The sequence below is a fragment of the Castor canadensis genome, chromosome 1 (genome assembly GCF_047511655.1).
Source record: "Castor canadensis chromosome 1, mCasCan1.hap1v2, whole genome shotgun sequence".
Classification (NCBI taxonomy): Eukaryota; Metazoa; Chordata; class Mammalia; order Rodentia; family Castoridae; genus Castor; species Castor canadensis.
In genome coordinates this window covers 19,421,415-19,440,299 of record NC_133386.1, presented here as the reverse complement: position 1 = coordinate 19,440,299, position 18,885 = coordinate 19,421,415, and the positions used below count along the sequence as shown (strand labels likewise).

The following is an 18,885-nucleotide window of genomic DNA, read 5'->3' as shown; positions in this document are numbered from 1 at the left end:
AAAGCCTAAGTTTATTGAAATTATATCTTAAGGTAAAACAATTCAAATCTCCAGACCATAGATAAAAGAACTGTAATAACGAAAAACTGTCTGAGCTGACAAGTCTGAAAAGAGTGGGGCTGATAAATATTTGTCATATTTTTCTCTTTCGTAAATAAAAGAAACATGTCTACCTTCTTTGTATGACCTTTATGAATACGTAAGTAAAAAACAGGAAGGGCAATAACTACTGATTCATTAATTATGCTTATAGATCCCTAAAACAGTTAATAAATATAAATTCACATGTTTAATAAAAAGTATAGAAACTTGTCTATAATAAACAAGGTAACACTTTACTTAGACTAAAGAGTTCTTGGTAACTAAGTTATGTCCTTAAGATGCATTTATTTACTAAAAATGACAAATCTACCTAGTTACAAAAATGGTTAAGAAAACTAACTTAGCATTCTGTTTTGAGGAATGCGTGATAGTAACCAAGAGCACATATTACAATGTCATAAAGTTTCTCACTATAGTTATATTTTAAATCAATCACGTAAATAAAATTTTACCTTACCAGCCTGTGTAAGGATTATAGTAGAGTTTCAGCCCTTCAGATGTAACAATTTCTCGCCATAAGAAGTGCAGAGAACTTTCTAAAGAAAAGTATAACCATAAGAATAATTTTTGTTTGTTTTACTTTCTGTCAGAAACTAACATTAAGATAAAAATAAAGAGACAGGACATCCTGCAATACTGATTCCGAAGTCCTATGTCCTTGAGAAGTCTCATTCAGGAAAGGCCACTTGCTTAGCACATGCCTAAGTAATAAGGCAGAAACACAGGGTAACAAATACAGAGGGTTAACAGGAAGACAGTGGGAATATATACAACCACCTCCTACCCAACAAAGCTTATCTTTTATAAGTCATCCAAGAAGTTGATGGTATTTTAAAATTATGCAAAAGACATACGCTAATAAGCTAGTACATTTACCCAAACCATAACTGGCCGCTTACGTGGGCTGGAGAGTGGGAGAACAGGCTTACTTAATTGAGGAAAACAGTACCTCAAACCTTAATATTCAATACTGAGCTTGTTTCAACCAGAACCTTCTGCTGTCTTTCCCCTTAATATGTTAACTTGTTTAAATTAACTGCAAATAGGAAGTGCATCTCTATCTACTAGTGAAATGCAAGTCATTTTTTGTTGCTTTTAAAAGGTATTAGTAGATGAACTTTTTTTATAAAATGCAAAATTTAAAAGACAAAGTTTTAATTTGTGGGAACCACAAGGGACAAAAGACCTGCTGTTACATGGGGATTTTAATCAACCAGATGTTTGTGGCAAAAGAAGAATGGATTACTGATGTGTGCAGTATGGAGTACAGTACAAAAACACTATGTGGAAAGAAGCAAATCTCTCCCCCATCGGTACCGTCTGATAGAATTGTAACTCAAATGTTATCTCAATATATAATCGATAAAAATTATTAAAACATTTTACATTCATTCTTTGTTTTGTTACTACTTGAAATCCATAGTACATTTTAAACTTACAGAACATCTCAATTTGGATATTCATATTTCACCTCAAGAACTGTGTGGCGAGTGGCTACTTAGGGACAGTCTGTGTTAACTGATGCTATGATTCAGGTCTGAAATGTCTCCTAAAGGCTAACATATTAAAGGTGTGGTCCCCAATGCAGCAATGTTCAGAGGTAGGGCTTTTGGGAAATGACTGGATCATGAAGGCTCTGAGTTTTTTAATGGATTAATCCATCAATGGGCTTATAATCTGATGGGCTATTGGGAGATAATGGAAATTTAGGAGGGAGAACCTAGGCAAAGAGAGTAGGTCTTTAGAGACAAGTCCTTGGGGACTCTATCTTGTCTCCAGCCTTTCTCTTGATCTCTGCTTCCTGGTTGCCAAAAGGTGATAGCCTCCTTCTCCGCATGCTCCCACTGCCATAATATTCTGACTCATTTCAGGCCCACAGAAATGAGGTCAGTTGACACTGGACATTGGTGGTACACACCCAGAAACCCAACCCTGGGAAAAAAGTTTGAGACCCTATTGAACAATAACCTAAAGCCAAAAGGACTACATATGTAGTCCTTGTTTAGCAACTACAGGCCCTGAGTTCAAACCCCAGTATTGCAGAAAATAAAAATACTTGATAGATGACTTTTCATTATTTCTTTTTGGGAGGGGGGCAAAGAAAATGTAAATCTAGGAAAATTAGTCACCCAGAAGTCTCCCACTTTTGTAAATTCATGTTTTGTCATTAACATTCATCTCCAAATAAGTAATGCTGATGGATATCAGAATTCCTATCTGACCAGGTTCTAAAAGCAATTCTTAGCTGACAAGTCTTGCAAACAAATTTTAGTTTTTAAAAATTCCAACGAAGGCCACCAGAAAAGTCAGGCTAAACTTTTATGAATTAATTTTTTATTAAATAAAAATTAATAAATAATTAAATTAAATTAATTAATACTATTAATTAATAGTATTAATTAATGAATTAATTTATTCATTATTAATTATTAATTAATTAATTAATAGTATTAATTAATGAATTAATTTAAATTCATTAAATAAACTTTTATGAATTAATTTTTTATTAATTTTATTTTATGAATAAAATTAAAATAATTTTATTCCTGTAACTCCTGTTCCACCCTGTCTTCAATGTGCTTTCTTAATGATTGCTCCTCCCCGTCCCCACTTTCTTTCACAACCCTTGTAATTGGTGCACCTCTCCTTAAGCATCGCACACTTGCCTCCAGCAGGAGCACTTCTGAAATGCTCTTGTCGCAGCATCCAGTTGACCGCTTCTCTCTGGTACGGCCTCAATACAGGGGTCAATGCAGGGTGCTGGACATCAACTTGGACTGGCCGCGCTTCTTGTTGATGGGTTCGCCTCACAAAGTGATACAGCTCATCAATGTCCTGTCCCTCTGTCTCACTTTCCGAATCCTCCTCATCTTCCAACACATCTATGTATATCCAACAGAAATGCACTCACAATTTGACCTGCCTGGTATAACCACAGGCAATTCCTATTCTAAGAAGACACCATGCACTCATCCCACTCCAGCACCTTGCACAGTATGTTCTGTGACTGAAAATCCTTATCAATTCCTCACTGAGCAGAAAATGTACCCATTGTTCTTCAAGATAGTTCATCTGCTACTTTTTCTATGGCATTTCTCTTGTTTTCCCAGGCTGGAATTAATGTTCTCTTCTATGTTCACATGATCTTTTTGGACTTTGGCTTTAACAGCGCATTGTAATCTATCTGGTACTGAAATCACTCGTGTACTTGTCATCCCCACTGAGAGCAAAGGCAGTCTTTTGTTTTCCTTAGAGAAGTTGACACATGCTTTGACCATTGTGGATATTAATGACAGTATGAGGAACTGAATGTGAGTATACTTTGCACTTTATAAAATGATAATGTATCTCAATTTTACATCCATATGCAAGATACAATTTTCAAATTTTTTTTGTTTACTATTTTGGTTTTTTGAAACAGGGTATCACTATGTAACCCAGGCTGGCCTGGAACTTGTAATCTTCCTGCCTCAGTCTAATGATAATGCCAGGATTACAGGGATGATATAATTTTCCTATGTATATTAGAAATATTCCCATTCTATTTCTTATGCTAAAAAAGACACTTATTTGGTATCAGCATCAGTTACTTAGGAAATGAGTGCTTAAACTAATAACATAAATTTGTAAGAATATCAGATTCATGGGTGGGCACAATTGCCCTGTGGAACATGAAAAAATAATAAACAAATTTATATCCCACCTAAGGTGATTCCTTATTAAAAATATCATTTTTCAAGGGGAAGAAATTAACCATTTATTTCTGAATTGCTTTCAAAGAGGCTTGTATGGTTTTATAGGACATACCTACTATGATCTAGAACTAAAAGATTACACCAAAAAATACAAAACTTAATTTTTTTTACATAAAAAACTGGGATTTTCAAAACCACACAAGTAATGCATAGTTACACACTTGCTTATTTCATATTATTACAACAGTTACATAATCAAATATCTAAATTTTAATTTGAAGTTTTCCTAAGAAACAATGTATTTAGAAGTTCAAATTGTATTTTTTTTTAAAGGCAGAATAACAGAATTCTCATAAATTTTAAGAAGTTTTGGATGTACTTGAAAGCATTCCTTCTAATTCTGAAACCAGATTTTCCTCCTTGTAAGTGTGTAACTTGCAAAATAATTTACTATTAATAGTATTATAGGTTATGAAGTTTTGAAATAATGTGCTTAGGATCAACTTAATGACTAAGATTAGAAAGTGATTTCCAAAATATTCCAGTATAAGAATGTTCTATAAATTGTACCTGAAAATAACGCTTATCTGCTAATTCTCCAGGCAGAACTGGAGAATGTGAGCTGTTTCCAGTAGTGCTGTTGGCTGCACCAAGCCATCCACACTCTCCTTTGGCACCAATGACAGGCAATTCTGAAACTGCAGTCCTGACCAAGGATACACTGTCTTACCAAGAAACAGCAATGTCATGTGGCCTTTATATAAACCAGGGTTTTGAGATTATTTGTCAGACTGCAAAGGAGAGGTAGAACAAAGACCAGCCAAGGATCTCTGGCATGATGAATAAAATTCAACAAGATCACATACATTTAGACTCTGACTTTTGACTTGCATATTGACTCTGCAAACATTTCTTGAATATTTACTACAAGTTAAGCACAGTGCTAAGCAAATAAAGAAAAATGAAAAAAATTATATTAATAAGAACATTTTAGATGAGTATAATTTTGCTACAAGGTGATTTTATGTAGGTCATTTAATTTTTATTGTATTTATTACCTGTTTTTCTGGTTGTTATGTGTAGGAGTTGAGGAACGCCTACAACTCCAAACTAACAGCAATTTTAAAGTTTACCTTAAAAATTACCTGGAATAATAAAATTGTATAACTTTTCCATCACTCTCTTCATGAGTTGATTGAACTTTTTCATTCTTGAATTTGCATCACTGAAAAAATCTAGTTTTGCTAGGCCAGCTTCCAGAATATAAATCCCAACCTACAAAGAATTGGCAACATCAAAATGGTTTTACTGGAATACACCATTCTTTAAGAGGGCGTGAGACAAAACACTTTTTGGTATCACCATGTTTACAGGTATTCACAGTGTCTGTCCACAAACACAACATGCAGACCTACCACATTATACCACATATGTTTACTGCCAATGATGAATTCATTATGTGTTGTAACACTTGAGTTGCTGGAAAAAAATATTTCCCTTGCTGAAACCAACACCAAATTCTACTTCCAAGGCACTGATTCCAAAGCCTGATGAGTATCAGATAATTAGTGAAGTTTGTTAAAAATGCAGATTTCCCCAAAAGACTGTACTACATATGCTAAGATACTTATGCACAGCTAATTCGGGAAACCTTATTATCAGATTAAATATTAAAATGTATAGGAAAACAGACCTTGACCAATGTTAAGTACCTTGACTAGTGAAACAATGCAGTATGAAACTGTGCAACTGAAATACTTGAATTTGAATACTAACATTCATATTAAGGATAAATAAATAAGAAATGTAATGATTATTTTGACTCAAATGTTATCGTTTACAAAATAAAAAGAAGCCCATGAGAGCCTAAATAATACAATTTTAAAATTTTCTAATGGTAGACCATAAATGCCAGTTTCCTTCATTTCTCCAGATGTTGAGGCTGATTCCCTAATCACTGAGATACTCTATCCTTTCACCAAAGAAAAAGAACTCCTCAGCATTACATGGAATGAGTGCCAAATATTATATTTCCTTATTATTTGGATTGATCTGGTGTTTACCTTGAGATGGCTTACTACAGTGGCAATAAATATTTAAATATTTATAAAAATCAAGATTGGGAAAATAGATTAAGACATCATTTGCAGACATACAGGCCATGAATTCTTACATACTTGTTACCACTGAACCTCAATTTTGTACTTACAATCAATAGGTAGAGAGTTACTTGGTTATGTAGTTTCATTATTCAGGAAAGAAGTAGCTGCAGTCTAATACTTCTAAATTTTCTCCTGTGCTTTGGTCAGTTCTGACACTATAAATACATTATAAATGTAATTACTTTTTAAAGTGAGAATGCATAAGAAACAGTTTTCAAGCTATGGGGTGAGAGATTCATGCCTATAATCCTAGCCATTCAGGTGGCAGGACTGGGAGGATCGGACTGGACTAATTAGTCCAGTCAAAAAGTTTATGAGACTCCATCTCAACAAAGAAAGCTGAGGATGGTGTTGTGTGCCTGTCATCCCACTGTGCCAGAAGCACAAGTAGGAAGATTATAGGTCAACATGGGTAAAAAACATCAGACTCTACCTGAAAGATAAAGAAAAAGGGTTGAAGCATGGCTCAAGTGGTAGTACCCGCAAGCATGAGGCAGAGTTGAAATTCCAATATGCCAAAAGAAGAAAACAAAACTATTCAGTTCAGCAAAGGTGACTGAGCATTTCAGAATTTCTTTTTCTTTCAAGTTTTAGCAGGAAAGCGTATTAATCTTTTTATAATACATTCATATATATTATCTCATTTGACTTTTAAACACAATTCTAAAGTGAAAGAATGGGTATTATTTACATTTCAATTGGAAAAAAGTTAAAATCACAGACAAAATTATACGGCTAGTTGCTAGTAAATGGCAAAGCTATAAATGAGTTACAAATTTATCCATTCATTTACTGAAAATCTGTTAGGTACCAAGCCCTTTACGAGGCTGTGAAGATAAAAGACTTCATTCCATCTAGCAATGAGGGAAGGATCCAAAACGTAAGCATACTACAAGTAGCCAAAACAAAAGTCAAAACATACATTAGGTATTCAGGGAGAAGAGTATACCACCAGCCATGGAATTTAAGAAAATGACAGAATATTAAAGAAAGGCCAAGAGTTAGTAGAGAAAGGAAAGGGAGCAATCTAGGCAAAGGAACTGTCAGAGGAAATGCAGACGCAAAAAGACAACAGGGTATATGCAGGAAACAAATCATTTTAGAGTTCCTGAGACAAGTGACAAAAGAGGCTCAGGGGGCCTATCAAAGGATTAGAAAGATGCTATTTGGTTCACTGGGCAGGAAAGATTTGTATTCATATTGTACTATCCCTGAAACAAAGTAGATGAGGGATCTGAAAATGAAAGACAGAAACCAGAGAAAGGGTCAAATGATTGTTGCAGTGAGAGATAGAGATGAGAACAAAACAAGTACAGACAGACAAGAGTATAGATAGAAAGGAGGAAACAGAAGGGTCATCTTGAAAAAGTATAGCTTCAAAATGAATAGCTACAAAACAGCTGTTACAGTTATTCAAAGTCCAAAATAAAGTATACTTTAAACTTAGCAGTTAAGACTTATTGCTAGTCTGTCAGACCTTCCTTCTAAGTTACCTTCAAAACGAACTGCCAATGTAAGAAGAACTTTAAAACTCATTACAGAAGTTGAATACCTTGATAATGTGATTTCCTTCTGGTCTTTGGTAAAGTTTTATTCTTTTCTTCTTTTGTAGCCATCCCAAATCTTCCAACATTTCACCACTGAAGGATGACTCCACTCGAATACCCTTATCACAAAAGCTGATCGATTCTTTTATTCCTTTTTCTTGTTTCTCTAAGTCTTCACTTTCTGAATGAACATAGATCAGGAACTGATTGCTTGATTCTGAACTCATCAATGTAAAACTCCGTTCAGAAAAATTTTCAATTAAACTCTGTTCAGGAAGAAGCTGAAGAGTTAACTCTCCCAGATGTGCTTTCCAAGAATTATCAAACTGATAGGGAGAAATCACAACATTCAACTTCACAGACAAACAGGAAAAAACACCAGCAGAGGTCTCGTCTTTTTCAGTTGGCTCTGAGAAGCTCACAGCCTCAGAACACCTCTTCTTAGGCCTGCGAGCCAGCTTTTCCTGAGGACTATCATCCAGCAAGATGAAGTGAGCAGGAGAGGAGTCTGCACCTGGGCATGGCTGCTCATCATCAGTCAAGGTGAGCAACTCACTCCTCCGGTCCTCATGCATGTTCCAACGAAGCTGCTGTTGCTTTTCTTCATCCACCTTCACAGGAGGAGCACATTTCCGTCGGCTGCTCATTTTCACGTGGCAGACGTGAATGCTAGAAGATAAACGAAACAGTGGGCACACCAAGAGAGGATTAGAATAGGCAAGCATCCCACATGAAAAAGTCAGCCTGAACTTACAAGCACATACATAAATCTTCCAAGAGATGTGCAAAAAGGAACGGGTAAACTAAGCCACACATGGCTAAGGAGCACATCACCCACAATCTCATTTATCAAATAAATTCTAACAGTTTTATTGGTCTTTAATGGACAAATTTAGAAAAGACAATCTGTTGTATAAAATAAATTCTAAAACTACACTTGATAAGCAACATGATAGGAAGGTAAGTTTCTAATAGCCTGGAAATGCTAATTTGAATTGTCAGTTATATTTAAACTCATATTATTGCTACAGAATTCCAATTTTGTTTTATAATCCCAAAGCATTAAAAAAAAAAAAACTTCACTTGACCCTTACATAGCTTAAAAACACCTAAAAATATATTTTCTTTTTCAAAGGGGAAAAATGAAAGTATAGATAAAAATTTTAAATAATAAAAATAGCAGACAAAAAATGAATAGCTAATAAGGAAGAAGATGGTGATGGCAACTAGGAGAAATGGGACAGATACTGAAGAAAAGAAGGAAAAGAAAAAACTACAGGGGATAAAAGAGAAGAGAGCATAATCATCTCAAAGGAGGAAACAGAGCTGAATGCAGCTTGATAAGGTCTGCCCCGAACTACACCTGCTTCAACAGCAGCCAATTCCTACATGCAATATAGGACAATTCACAGAGATAAACACAGTCACAATGACAGTGTCTATTCTAGCTTAGCAGCTGGGTCGGGGAGTATATAAAAAATTAAAATTTGGCTTTAAGTACAATTTAAGAAATGTTCTCAATAATTCCATTAAAATTTTTTGATGGTACTAGATTTGAACTCAAAGCTTTGTACTTCATAGGGAAGTACCCTTCCACTTGAGCCAAGCATCTAGCCCTTTTTGCCCTGGTTATTTTAGAAATACAGTGTTGAATTTTGGCCAGGCTGGCCTGGACCCTGATCCTCCTATTTAAGGCTTCCTGCTGTAGCTGCAATACAGGAATGCTCTATCACACCCACTTTTTTCTATTGAGATGGGGTCTCACAGACTCTTTTGGCTGGCCTGGACTGGATCCACAATTCTTTTGATCTCAATTTCCCCGGTAGCTAGGATTACAGGCACAAGCCACCTACACAAGGTAATAAATCCATTTTTAAGATAAAATCCAATTAGTATTTGCCAAGTCTCCACTAAGTACTTAGCACTGTGCTCTATTTTAGGGAAAGATACAAAATAATTATAAATTAAATCATGGACTCTAATATAAGACAGACAATAAATTGTGTTTTGGTTTCTTGAAGACAAACTGATCATAACATACTCCTTTATTGCTACTAACTCCCCATCCCTAATAATATGATACCAATCCTGGAAGGGATGAAAAAGGTGTCTTAGTGAAAAAAATTCAATTACAAATCCTGTTTAAAACAGGACAAAACAAAACCACTAGAGGAAATCTCAGTTGAGCAGAGAGAATTCCTGAAAAATAAGACAAAGGAAGCTGGGCTTGGTGGTTCATCCCTATAATCCCAACTACTCAGAAGGCAGAGATTAGAAGGACTGTGGTTCAAGGCCAGAGGGCAAAAAACTAGACCCCATCTCAACAAAGAAGCTGGGCAAGATGGTTCGCGTCTAAGATCCTAGTTATGTGGGAGACACAGGTAGAAGGACTGTAATCTAAGGAAGAACAAAAGACCCTGCTTAAAAAACAACTAAAACAAAAAGGGTTGGGAGTGTGGCTCAGGTGGTAGAGTGCTGCTGAGTTAAAACCCGAGTACTGCAAAAACAAAAACAAAAAAAGAAAAAAAATAAAGAACAACACAGACTGAAAAGTTAAGCAACAGCAGCAATGTTCTAGTGCAACAGAGAAAAGCATCATCAAGAGGGCTTCCATGTTCAACGGTGGAAGCAACAACACCAAAAGATGACTAAAACAGAAGATGCTGAGCAACTTTAGAAGAACAAAGTATATTAATTAAATTTGAAAGAAAAAAAAGCAGGCTAATGATTCAACAGCAGAATGGATGTAAGTACGAAGCAACTGTTACAGTGATCTCTGAAAAAGTAAAGCAAAGGAAATAAATTTTTACAGCTCTAACCAACAATTCCTGGCTTGCCTGGGACATCCCCATTCAAGTAATGAAAGCCCTGAACCCCACGAAGCTCCTCAGTACCAGGCAAAGCAGGGTGGTTGGTGGCTCTTCTCCCAGCTTGTGCCTAGGAAAGAGATTCCAGGAGCAGCATAGGAAGGGAGAACTCAACAGTCTGGTGGTCTCTTTTGAGTTAAGAAAACAAAATTTGTAACACAAAAAACCAGCCTGGAAGAAGCTGCACATACTGTTGAGGCCCTTTATCTCTGAGATGGTAATGATTTGTATTTGTAGTTGAGGGAAATAGTCAAAATTGAAGAACCAACCAACATAAATAGGCACAACAATCCCTGAAGCCCATACTCAGAATAGTTTATGGAAAAACCTCCAATAAAGGAGGAAACATGTATAGTTCTCAGAAGTGAGAACTGTCTTATCAAATTAGCCTTGATTAATAGCTAAAATAAAAATGACTTTGTTCTGAACCCATCCAAACAAACCTTAAAAACAAGCACAAAATTTAACAAAATATGTGGCATCAAATTAAAAAAAAAAAAACACAAAAAAACCTTGCCTGGGGTTAAAGCAAACACACACAAGACCGACCCATGGCAAAATTTTTTTTAAAAGACCCTGAAATGTCACAGATGGCATAATTAGAAGACATAAAAATTCAAATAGTTATTGCAGATATTCTGAATATGTTCAAGATGGTACAGGAAAACACAAAAATGATGAAGAGAAATAGAAGATACACAAGGAAGTGAGATAGAACCAATGTACATGGAAGCACAGTGTCTGAAATGAAAGGTTTATACCATGAGATTAGCAGACTGGACATGCCAAAATTAAAATTTAAAACAAGCAGAGGGTGTTTAAGCCCAGTGAGAAAGCAACTACTGAAAATGAAGTAAAGGGATAAACAAAGAGTGGAAAAACAAATAGCATCAGAGACCTATTAGAGAATGTCAGGCCATGGAGTTGGAATCTCAACAGGAAAAGAAAGGGAGGAGTGTAAGAAAAAATATTTGAGAATATCATGCAAGAAAAATTTCCAAACTTGATTAAAACAACAACAACAAAAAACTATCAATGAGGAAACCAAGAAGATCAGTGAAACCCATGGAGCGCAAACACAAGGATAATCGTAAGCCATAATTAAACTGTCAAAAAGCAATAGGATCCTTCCAAGTCCTACCTCTCTGATTTAGACACTTCCCTCAACCTGGAATGCTAACTCTGGTAAAATATCTTCCAAAAATAAAGGTGAATGGGTGACAAAAGTCAAAAGCATTTACTACTTGCAGACATACACTACAACAAATGTTACAAGTTCTCAGGTAGAAGAAATGTAATATTAAATGGAAATCTATACCTCTGCAAAGTAATAAAAGGCATAAATGGAAAATATATGTGTACTACAATAGGACTTTTCTTGTTTTAAATTTCTTTAAAAGATAGTCAACTTTTTGAATTAAAAATTGTTATTCTAAGAACTTTCAAGCATACATAAAGATAGAAAAATTACACAGAAGTATATTCACAAAGCTATATTTGTACTATGTTCATAGACTGAAAGACAAAATATCAAGACACCAAGTCCTCAATATTGATCTACTGAGTCAAAGCAAACTCATTCAAAATGCCAATAGGCTTCTTTTGTAGAAAGGAACAAGGTGGTTCTAAAATTCATACTGAAATGTCCAGGATCTAGAAGCCTCAACAATTTGAAAAAGAAGAATCAAGTTGAACGAATTACACCAATTCCAAGACTTATGCCAAAAATAATCGAAATAGTGTGACAGTGATGCAAAGACAGACACACAGATCAATGGAACAAAATTAAGTGTCCAGTAATGGACCCACACATGATAACTGACTTTTTTTTTTTTTAAATGCAGTAGGTGAACCCAGGGCTTCATGCATGCCAGGTTAAATGCTCTACCACTGAGCTATAACCTCAGCCCCAGACCATCAATTTTTGAAAGAAATTCAAAGGCAGTTGATGGGGAAAGTATATTCCTTTCAATAAATGGATATCCGTATGCAAAAAGAATGAACCTTGACCTTTACCATATAACATATATAAGAATTACCTCAAACAGACAATACCTAAAATATAAAAGCTTAAACTATAAAACTTTTTAAATAGAGGAAAAAATTTAAGTGACATTGGACTAGGGAGGGAAAGGCAAAAATTTTAAAATAGGAAATCAGACCCAAAAGCTAGAGACAAAGAAAATGATAAATGAAGTTACATCTAAGGGCATTTGTTGCCCTTAATGCAGAGAAACTAAAGCAGATACCTTAAAAGCAACTGAGGCCAATGGGAAAAGGGGACCAGGAACTAGAGAAAAGGTGAGATCAAAAAGAATTAACCTAGAAGGTAACACACACACACACAGGAAATTAATGTGAGTCAACTCCCTGTTTGGCTATCCTTATCTCAACCAGCAAAAACACTTGTTCCCTCCTATTATTGCTTATACTCTCTCTACAACAAAATTAGAAATAAGGGCAAAATAGTTTCTGCTGGGTATTGAAGGGGGGGAGAGGGAGGGGGCGGAGTGGGTGGTAAGGGAGGGGGTGGGGGCAGGGGGGAGAAATGACCCAAGCCTTGTATGCACATATGAATAAAACAATAAAAATAAATAAAAAATAAATTAAAAAAATTTAAGTGACATTGGATTAAGGAGGGAGAGGCAAAAATTTTAAAATAGGAAATCAGACCCAAAAACTAGAGACAAAGAAAATGATAAATGAAGTTACACCTAAATGAAGTACTTTGGCTTTTCATAAGATTGTTATGGAAAGAAGAAGGCAAACACGGATGGAAGAGAACATTAGCAAAACAAATACCTGATGAAGGATATGTTTGCAGGATATATAAAGAACTTTTATAAATCAACACTAAGATAGACAGTGAAATAAACTTATTTTTAAATGGACATAAATTTTGAACATGTTTCACCAAAAGTGATCTATAAGTTGCAAATAAGCACATGATAATGTCACCATCATCAGACATTAAGACCACTACAGACATAGGGAGATGCCACTCCATATGCTCTAGGATGGTTACAACTTAAAACCCTGGGGGTGTGTAGCAACCAGAATTCAATTCTCAAACATTCCGCCACAGTAGAAACACTTTGGAAAAGCCTTTCAGTTTCTGGGCTGGTGGAGTGGCTCAAGTGGTAGAGCACCCGCCTGGCAAGCATGAGGCCTAAGTTCAAACCCCAGAACAACCAAAAAAAAAAAAGTCTATCAGTTTCTAATAACATTAGATAACCCAAATAGCCATCAACTGTTGAACACATAAATAAACTTGGCATACTTATACAATGGAATACTATTCTGTGAAGAAAAGAAATAAACTCTTGATTCATACAACAAAATGGGTGAATTTTTAAAACATTATGAAGGAAGCTAGATGTGAAAGACCACATACCATTTGATTCCATTTACGTGCAATTCTAGAAAAGGCAATGATAGAAAAGCAGATTGGCAGTAACTAGGAGCTAAGAAGTGAAACGAGGTGACTGACAGCAAAGGAGCAGGAGGGAAAGATCTGAGATGACATAAGCGCCCTATGATGGTGGTTATATGATTACGTACTATATGTTTGTCAGAACTCATCAAATTGTACGCTTAAAATTATTGTATTCTATTATATATAAATTAGACCTTAATAAAGCTAATGCAAATAGCCAAAACAAAGATTAGATGCAATCGGAGCTTAAAATTATAAAAGAATAGTAAGAAGAGCTTTATTCTAATAAACTTGAAAAATCTAGATAAAATGGATTAATTTCCTAACAAGCTGTAAGTGAGCAAAATTGGTTCAAAAAATAGAAAATATGAATAGACTAGTAACCACAAAAGAGACTGAAGTAACATTACTACCCACCTAAAGTCTATCCTTCTTCCTGGCTGACAGAACATTTCTGTTATTTAGGAGCATGCGGGCCCTGTGACTCAAAGGAGGTTGGTGTCCATGAGCTTATGTGACTTCTTAGTCACAGTGATGGAACCACAATCAAGAGATGGGAAATATACTACACTTCTTTACAGAACAGTACATACATGCCAAAAGCATGGATATGGGTTGGGAATTGATGGAAGAGAATTGCACCAGTTACAAAATATGGCACATCTAACATAACTCTGAAAGCTCAAAAAGCAACTGGCTATAGAGTCACATCTCCAAAGCAATGTGGCTTGCAGGGGAGAATGTGGACTTTGAAGTCTTAGACTGTAATTTCTACCGTGGCTCACTATGTGACACTGAAATAGTTTCTAACTATTCTGTGCAAGTTTTCTCATCTCTAAATTGGGGAAGAAACAAGGATTATTAGAATAACTGAAGTACTATAGCACACTCCCAGAGTTTAACATGAATTCCTTAACTGTACTTTCAATTGTTATCATCCTAAGGCTATTCTAAACTACACATTACTATAACCAAACATTAATGTGGTACACAGATGAGTGTTTTTTAAACTTAAATGTATATTACAAGAAGAGAAATTTTAAAAGTCTTGATGCCAATGTTATACCCAAGCCAATTAAGTCACAATGACTGGGGGTAGGGCTATAGCACTGTGCCCATTACTTTTAAGTCTTCCTAAAATATTCCACTGTGCCACCAAATTGGAGAAACCTTATTATGGAAACCAGTTGCCTACTAAAATCTCTTTCCTTCCAAAGTATAGAATAGCTGGCCAGCCTAGTGACAGTCAATGGAACTTGACAAGTAGTGCCACAATTCTTACAATAAACTTGTAACAGAGATATTATTAAACCAGAACACATTCCTTCAACTATTTATGCTGTTCTTTGGTAAAACCCATTCTGTATCTTTAAATTATGTACACCACCAAAAGTAATACATTCCTTTTGATGTTTGCTTTCAATGTGATTCTTCTAATATTAGAGCCTCAAAGTATTTCAAAGGTTTTCCCTTTGTCCAGTTTTCAGATAAGCAAACACACACACACACACACACACACACACACAAAAGGAAAAAAGAAAAGAAAAAAAAAATCTAGTTGAGCCTTTCCCTAAGGAACTCCTATCCAGGAAGACCTTCTTAAACTAAAATGAGAACTGGCAGTTAATAAATACTCATGAAATTCTATATATCAGTAACCATATCCCATATCCTTCTCTATGTGTCTCCATACCTATCAATCACACCTTTGATGGTTCTACTACTACTTTTCCTTAAACACCAGTGTTTGAATAAATATGATTATGTAAAGTTTTCTATATGGATCATACTTTTACTGCCCTGTATTTAAATGCAGAAAACTTTTTACTGTGCATGTCCTTTCACCAGTTCTTGCCAGTGGCTCTCCCAGTCTTCCCTAGAAAGCCTTCTATGACCAAGACAGCTGAGTTAAGAACCTCTCCACTTTGATCCCAACTGGTACCAGTATTCACTGTGAACTACTTGAAAGCTCAAATAGCATCCTATATAGTATTGTGCCCCCTAAGCCAGGTCAATACCAGGATGTAAATGATAAACAAAATAAGGTAAAACAAAGACCTCTTAACTTCCTGAATATCTCCTTCCATTTGAGCACTTTATTCACATTTCCTCATGGAGAAGTCTCTTACCACATTCTTGATGACTACAGATAATAGGAGAGTACTTTTCACTATTTCTGGCCCAGAAAAATACAGAAAAAATTGACCACGTTACATCTTTAACAGAAAATAAGCATGGTTTGCTAGAAATAAACAAACATAAATATTAAGTTATTAAGAGAAACAACAAATGACTATCAATTAAACTTAAACTCAGAATTTTCTCTATTATGGTTTGGATCTGGATGTCCCCCAAAAGCTTATGTGCTGAAAGCTTGATCCTCAATGAAGCAGTGTTCAGCGGTAAGCCTTCTGGCTCACAAGGGCTCTGAACTCATCAATGGATTAACCTACTGGTGGATTCAAAATCTGATGGCATTATTGGGAGGTGGTGGAAACTTTAGGAGCTGAAACCTTAAAGGAACAGGTCACTGAGGGTATGACCTGGTTTTATATCTTATTCCCTGCCTCTGCTTTTGCTTCCAGGATGCCAAGAGGTGAGCAGCATCTTCTACCACATGCTCCCACCACCGTTCTGTTCTGTCTCACCATAGTCCTAAAAGTAATGGAGCCAACCATGGACTGAAATCATGAGTCAAAACAAACCTTTCCTTCTCTTAAATTGTTTTTCTCAGGTATTTTGTCCTAGTGATGTACAGTTGGCAAATTCATCTCCAAATTATTATCTCTTCATTAAAAATACACACAAGCCCTGAATTACAATAAATCCATGACAGATCAGGGTTCAGACTATCCAGGTCAACAAGGAGCAGGCCTGTGCCACATTCGTCCAAAGTGTTGGCTTATGCAAGCAAGTGCAATCATTACCGGGGACTGAAAAGTCCTTTATGACCTAGTATTACCACAATTCTTTCCTTCTCTGCAGGGTTTACTCCAGCAAGGTGAGAATATTTACTCCTACTGAACCCTCACACATGATAGTTATAGCCCCCCCCCCATAAACAGGTTTTTCACCAGCAAATTCTGTTTCCCCCAAATCTTTCTGGCCTGAAGAGAATATATAATGGCACCTTTCATAAGATAACTAGTTTATCCTCAACGGCCAGCTTATGGGTGAGTGGTCCTTCAAAGCTACAGCACAGGCAGGTTATCTGGTACAGACACAACACCACTGCTCTGCTTCCAGCATAGTTACTGATCATAAACCAGTCTTTCTGATGACAGTACAGATATTACAGATCATTTCTATTCAAGGGAATATCATCACTCTTATCGCCCACTAAGAAAATTAAAAATAGCAGTGATGACTCTAAAATTGTTATTTTGTTCAGCGGAAGCCTCAAGTTAATTTAAGTGGGAAAAAAACCAAACATCTCGAGTTTCTACTTCATGCTAATGCCAAGCCATTTGGAAAAAAGGCACAAAGCTTAGTGGTCATTATTTACTAATTGTGCACGAGATCAAATCACATCTTCATTCAAGAACCTACTTTTACCGCAGAGTCAAAACACAGGCTGGTTCTGAATGCGAATGCAATGGACCTGACTCCAAAGTAGCTGAGAACTTTGGGGCAGACTAAAGTGGAAGTCTCTGTCTCCCGGTTTCACTTCATACCATCCCGCGCACCAGGTCGAGACCCCCCGGGATATGTCTATAGTGATAGGTTGTCCTCCTAAAACACCCAGATGTTCGGCGAGTCGGGGCCAGGCTGTCAGCGCTCAGCGACTCCCAGCAGGCCGGGCAAACCAGGCGCGCGAGGAGGAGGACCGCAGAGGGGGCTCCGAACACCCCGCCGGCCGGCCCGAACCCCCTTTTCCACGGCCCCCCATCTTCTCCCCGTAAAGTCCCTCAGTCGGTCCACAGGCCCGCAAGTCTGGGATGGGAAAAAGGTCGGGAGGCTCGCGCAGGATTGAGCTTTCGCAGCTCCGGGACACCTCAAGTCCCCTCTCAGTGGCCCTGCCAAGCCAGAAACGTCTCCCCTCCCCAACCTCTGTCCCCTGACCCCTGACCTCTGGTCACCCAAGCACCTACCTAGCTGGTTCACCAAGTCCCTCGAGTCTCTCTTCACCAGGCCCAGGCTCTTCTAATACCCCTGCAAACCCGGGCAGGAATCCGCCACCTCTGCCCAAGGTGGGCGCGCGCGCTTTATGCCGGGTTGTGTTGGGCTTCCCGGGGGACCCAGAAGTCACAGCGCCCAGCAGCCGGCTGCGCGCGGTAGCGTGGGGTCAGGTGAACGCGCACGTCGGGGCGCCCCGCCCCCTTTCCCCGGCTCGGGCTTCATACAGCTCTTCTGCGCAAGTCCATTCTGTAAAGCCCGTCTCTGGATACCGTTAGAGTCTCGCGATAGCGCTTGCCGCTCCCTTCCGTCACTAGCGATTGGCTGGAAGCCCGAAGGAGGAGGCGGGACTCCGCCCGGAGTGGGCGAAGCTCACCTTGCAGCGAGGGCTGGTGTGAATTGTTTTCGGCTTTAATAACAAAGGCAGGAAAGACTGCTCCAAAAGCGTCTATTTTATTGCTTCAAATGAAGCTTATCTTCTTCAATTAAATGTTCAGACATTAAAGGGAAATGTAAATAATATTTTAAGATGAGAGGAAGACTACATGTGTTGTGCAGCAACTGGCCTCCCACTGTCTGAAGTCTATTTTCCTTTGCTGCGTGGTTCTCATAGAGTTAAACCTGCCCTTGGTTAACTTTGGAATAACAGAGTCTGCAGAACCAGGATCCTGTAAACTAAACCCAGGAAACACAGAGATCTCTGTGAATACTTACAACATAATAAGAACTCAATATGTGCTGCAGAGAGGCATCTGGGGTGTGATCTCAGAAACACTGAAGCATGTTCCTGCCTAAAAGAACTGAAGTTGATGAACGTCCAGAATAATACATAGGTTACCCAGTATAGACCATATTACAGATCTCAAAAATAGCCCCAAAAAAATAATTTGCATGAGCTACCCCCATGTCAGTTTAGAAGGCAATAAGTTGTCTTATCCAGTACTTCATGAGGCAAGTTGA

General features: G+C 37.2%; 1 protein-coding gene across 2 annotated transcripts in view; it reads right to left on the bottom strand.

Annotated features, from left to right (window-relative positions):
* Shprh (SNF2 histone linker PHD RING helicase) overlaps positions 1-18,110 on the bottom strand; it is an 82,996-nt gene extending 64,886 nt beyond the window's left edge. The window contains exons 1-5 of one of the 2 annotated variants that reach the window (XM_074072637.1): positions 17,901-18,110; positions 7,512-8,175; positions 4,943-5,072; positions 2,769-2,984; positions 560-638 (exon numbers count right to left, since the gene is read on the bottom strand). In XM_074072637.1, the coding sequence (XP_073928738.1) occupies positions 560-638; positions 2,769-2,984; positions 4,943-5,072; positions 7,512-8,153 (1,067 nt within the window). In that variant the 5' untranslated portion in view covers positions 8,154-8,175; positions 17,901-18,110. Of the gene's footprint in view, positions 1-554; positions 2,433-2,768; positions 2,985-4,942; positions 5,073-7,511; positions 8,176-17,900 lie in introns of those variants that run through there. The other variant, XM_074072633.1, reaches the window with a different exon arrangement.
* Between the last annotated feature and the right edge of the window lie 775 nt (positions 18,111-18,885).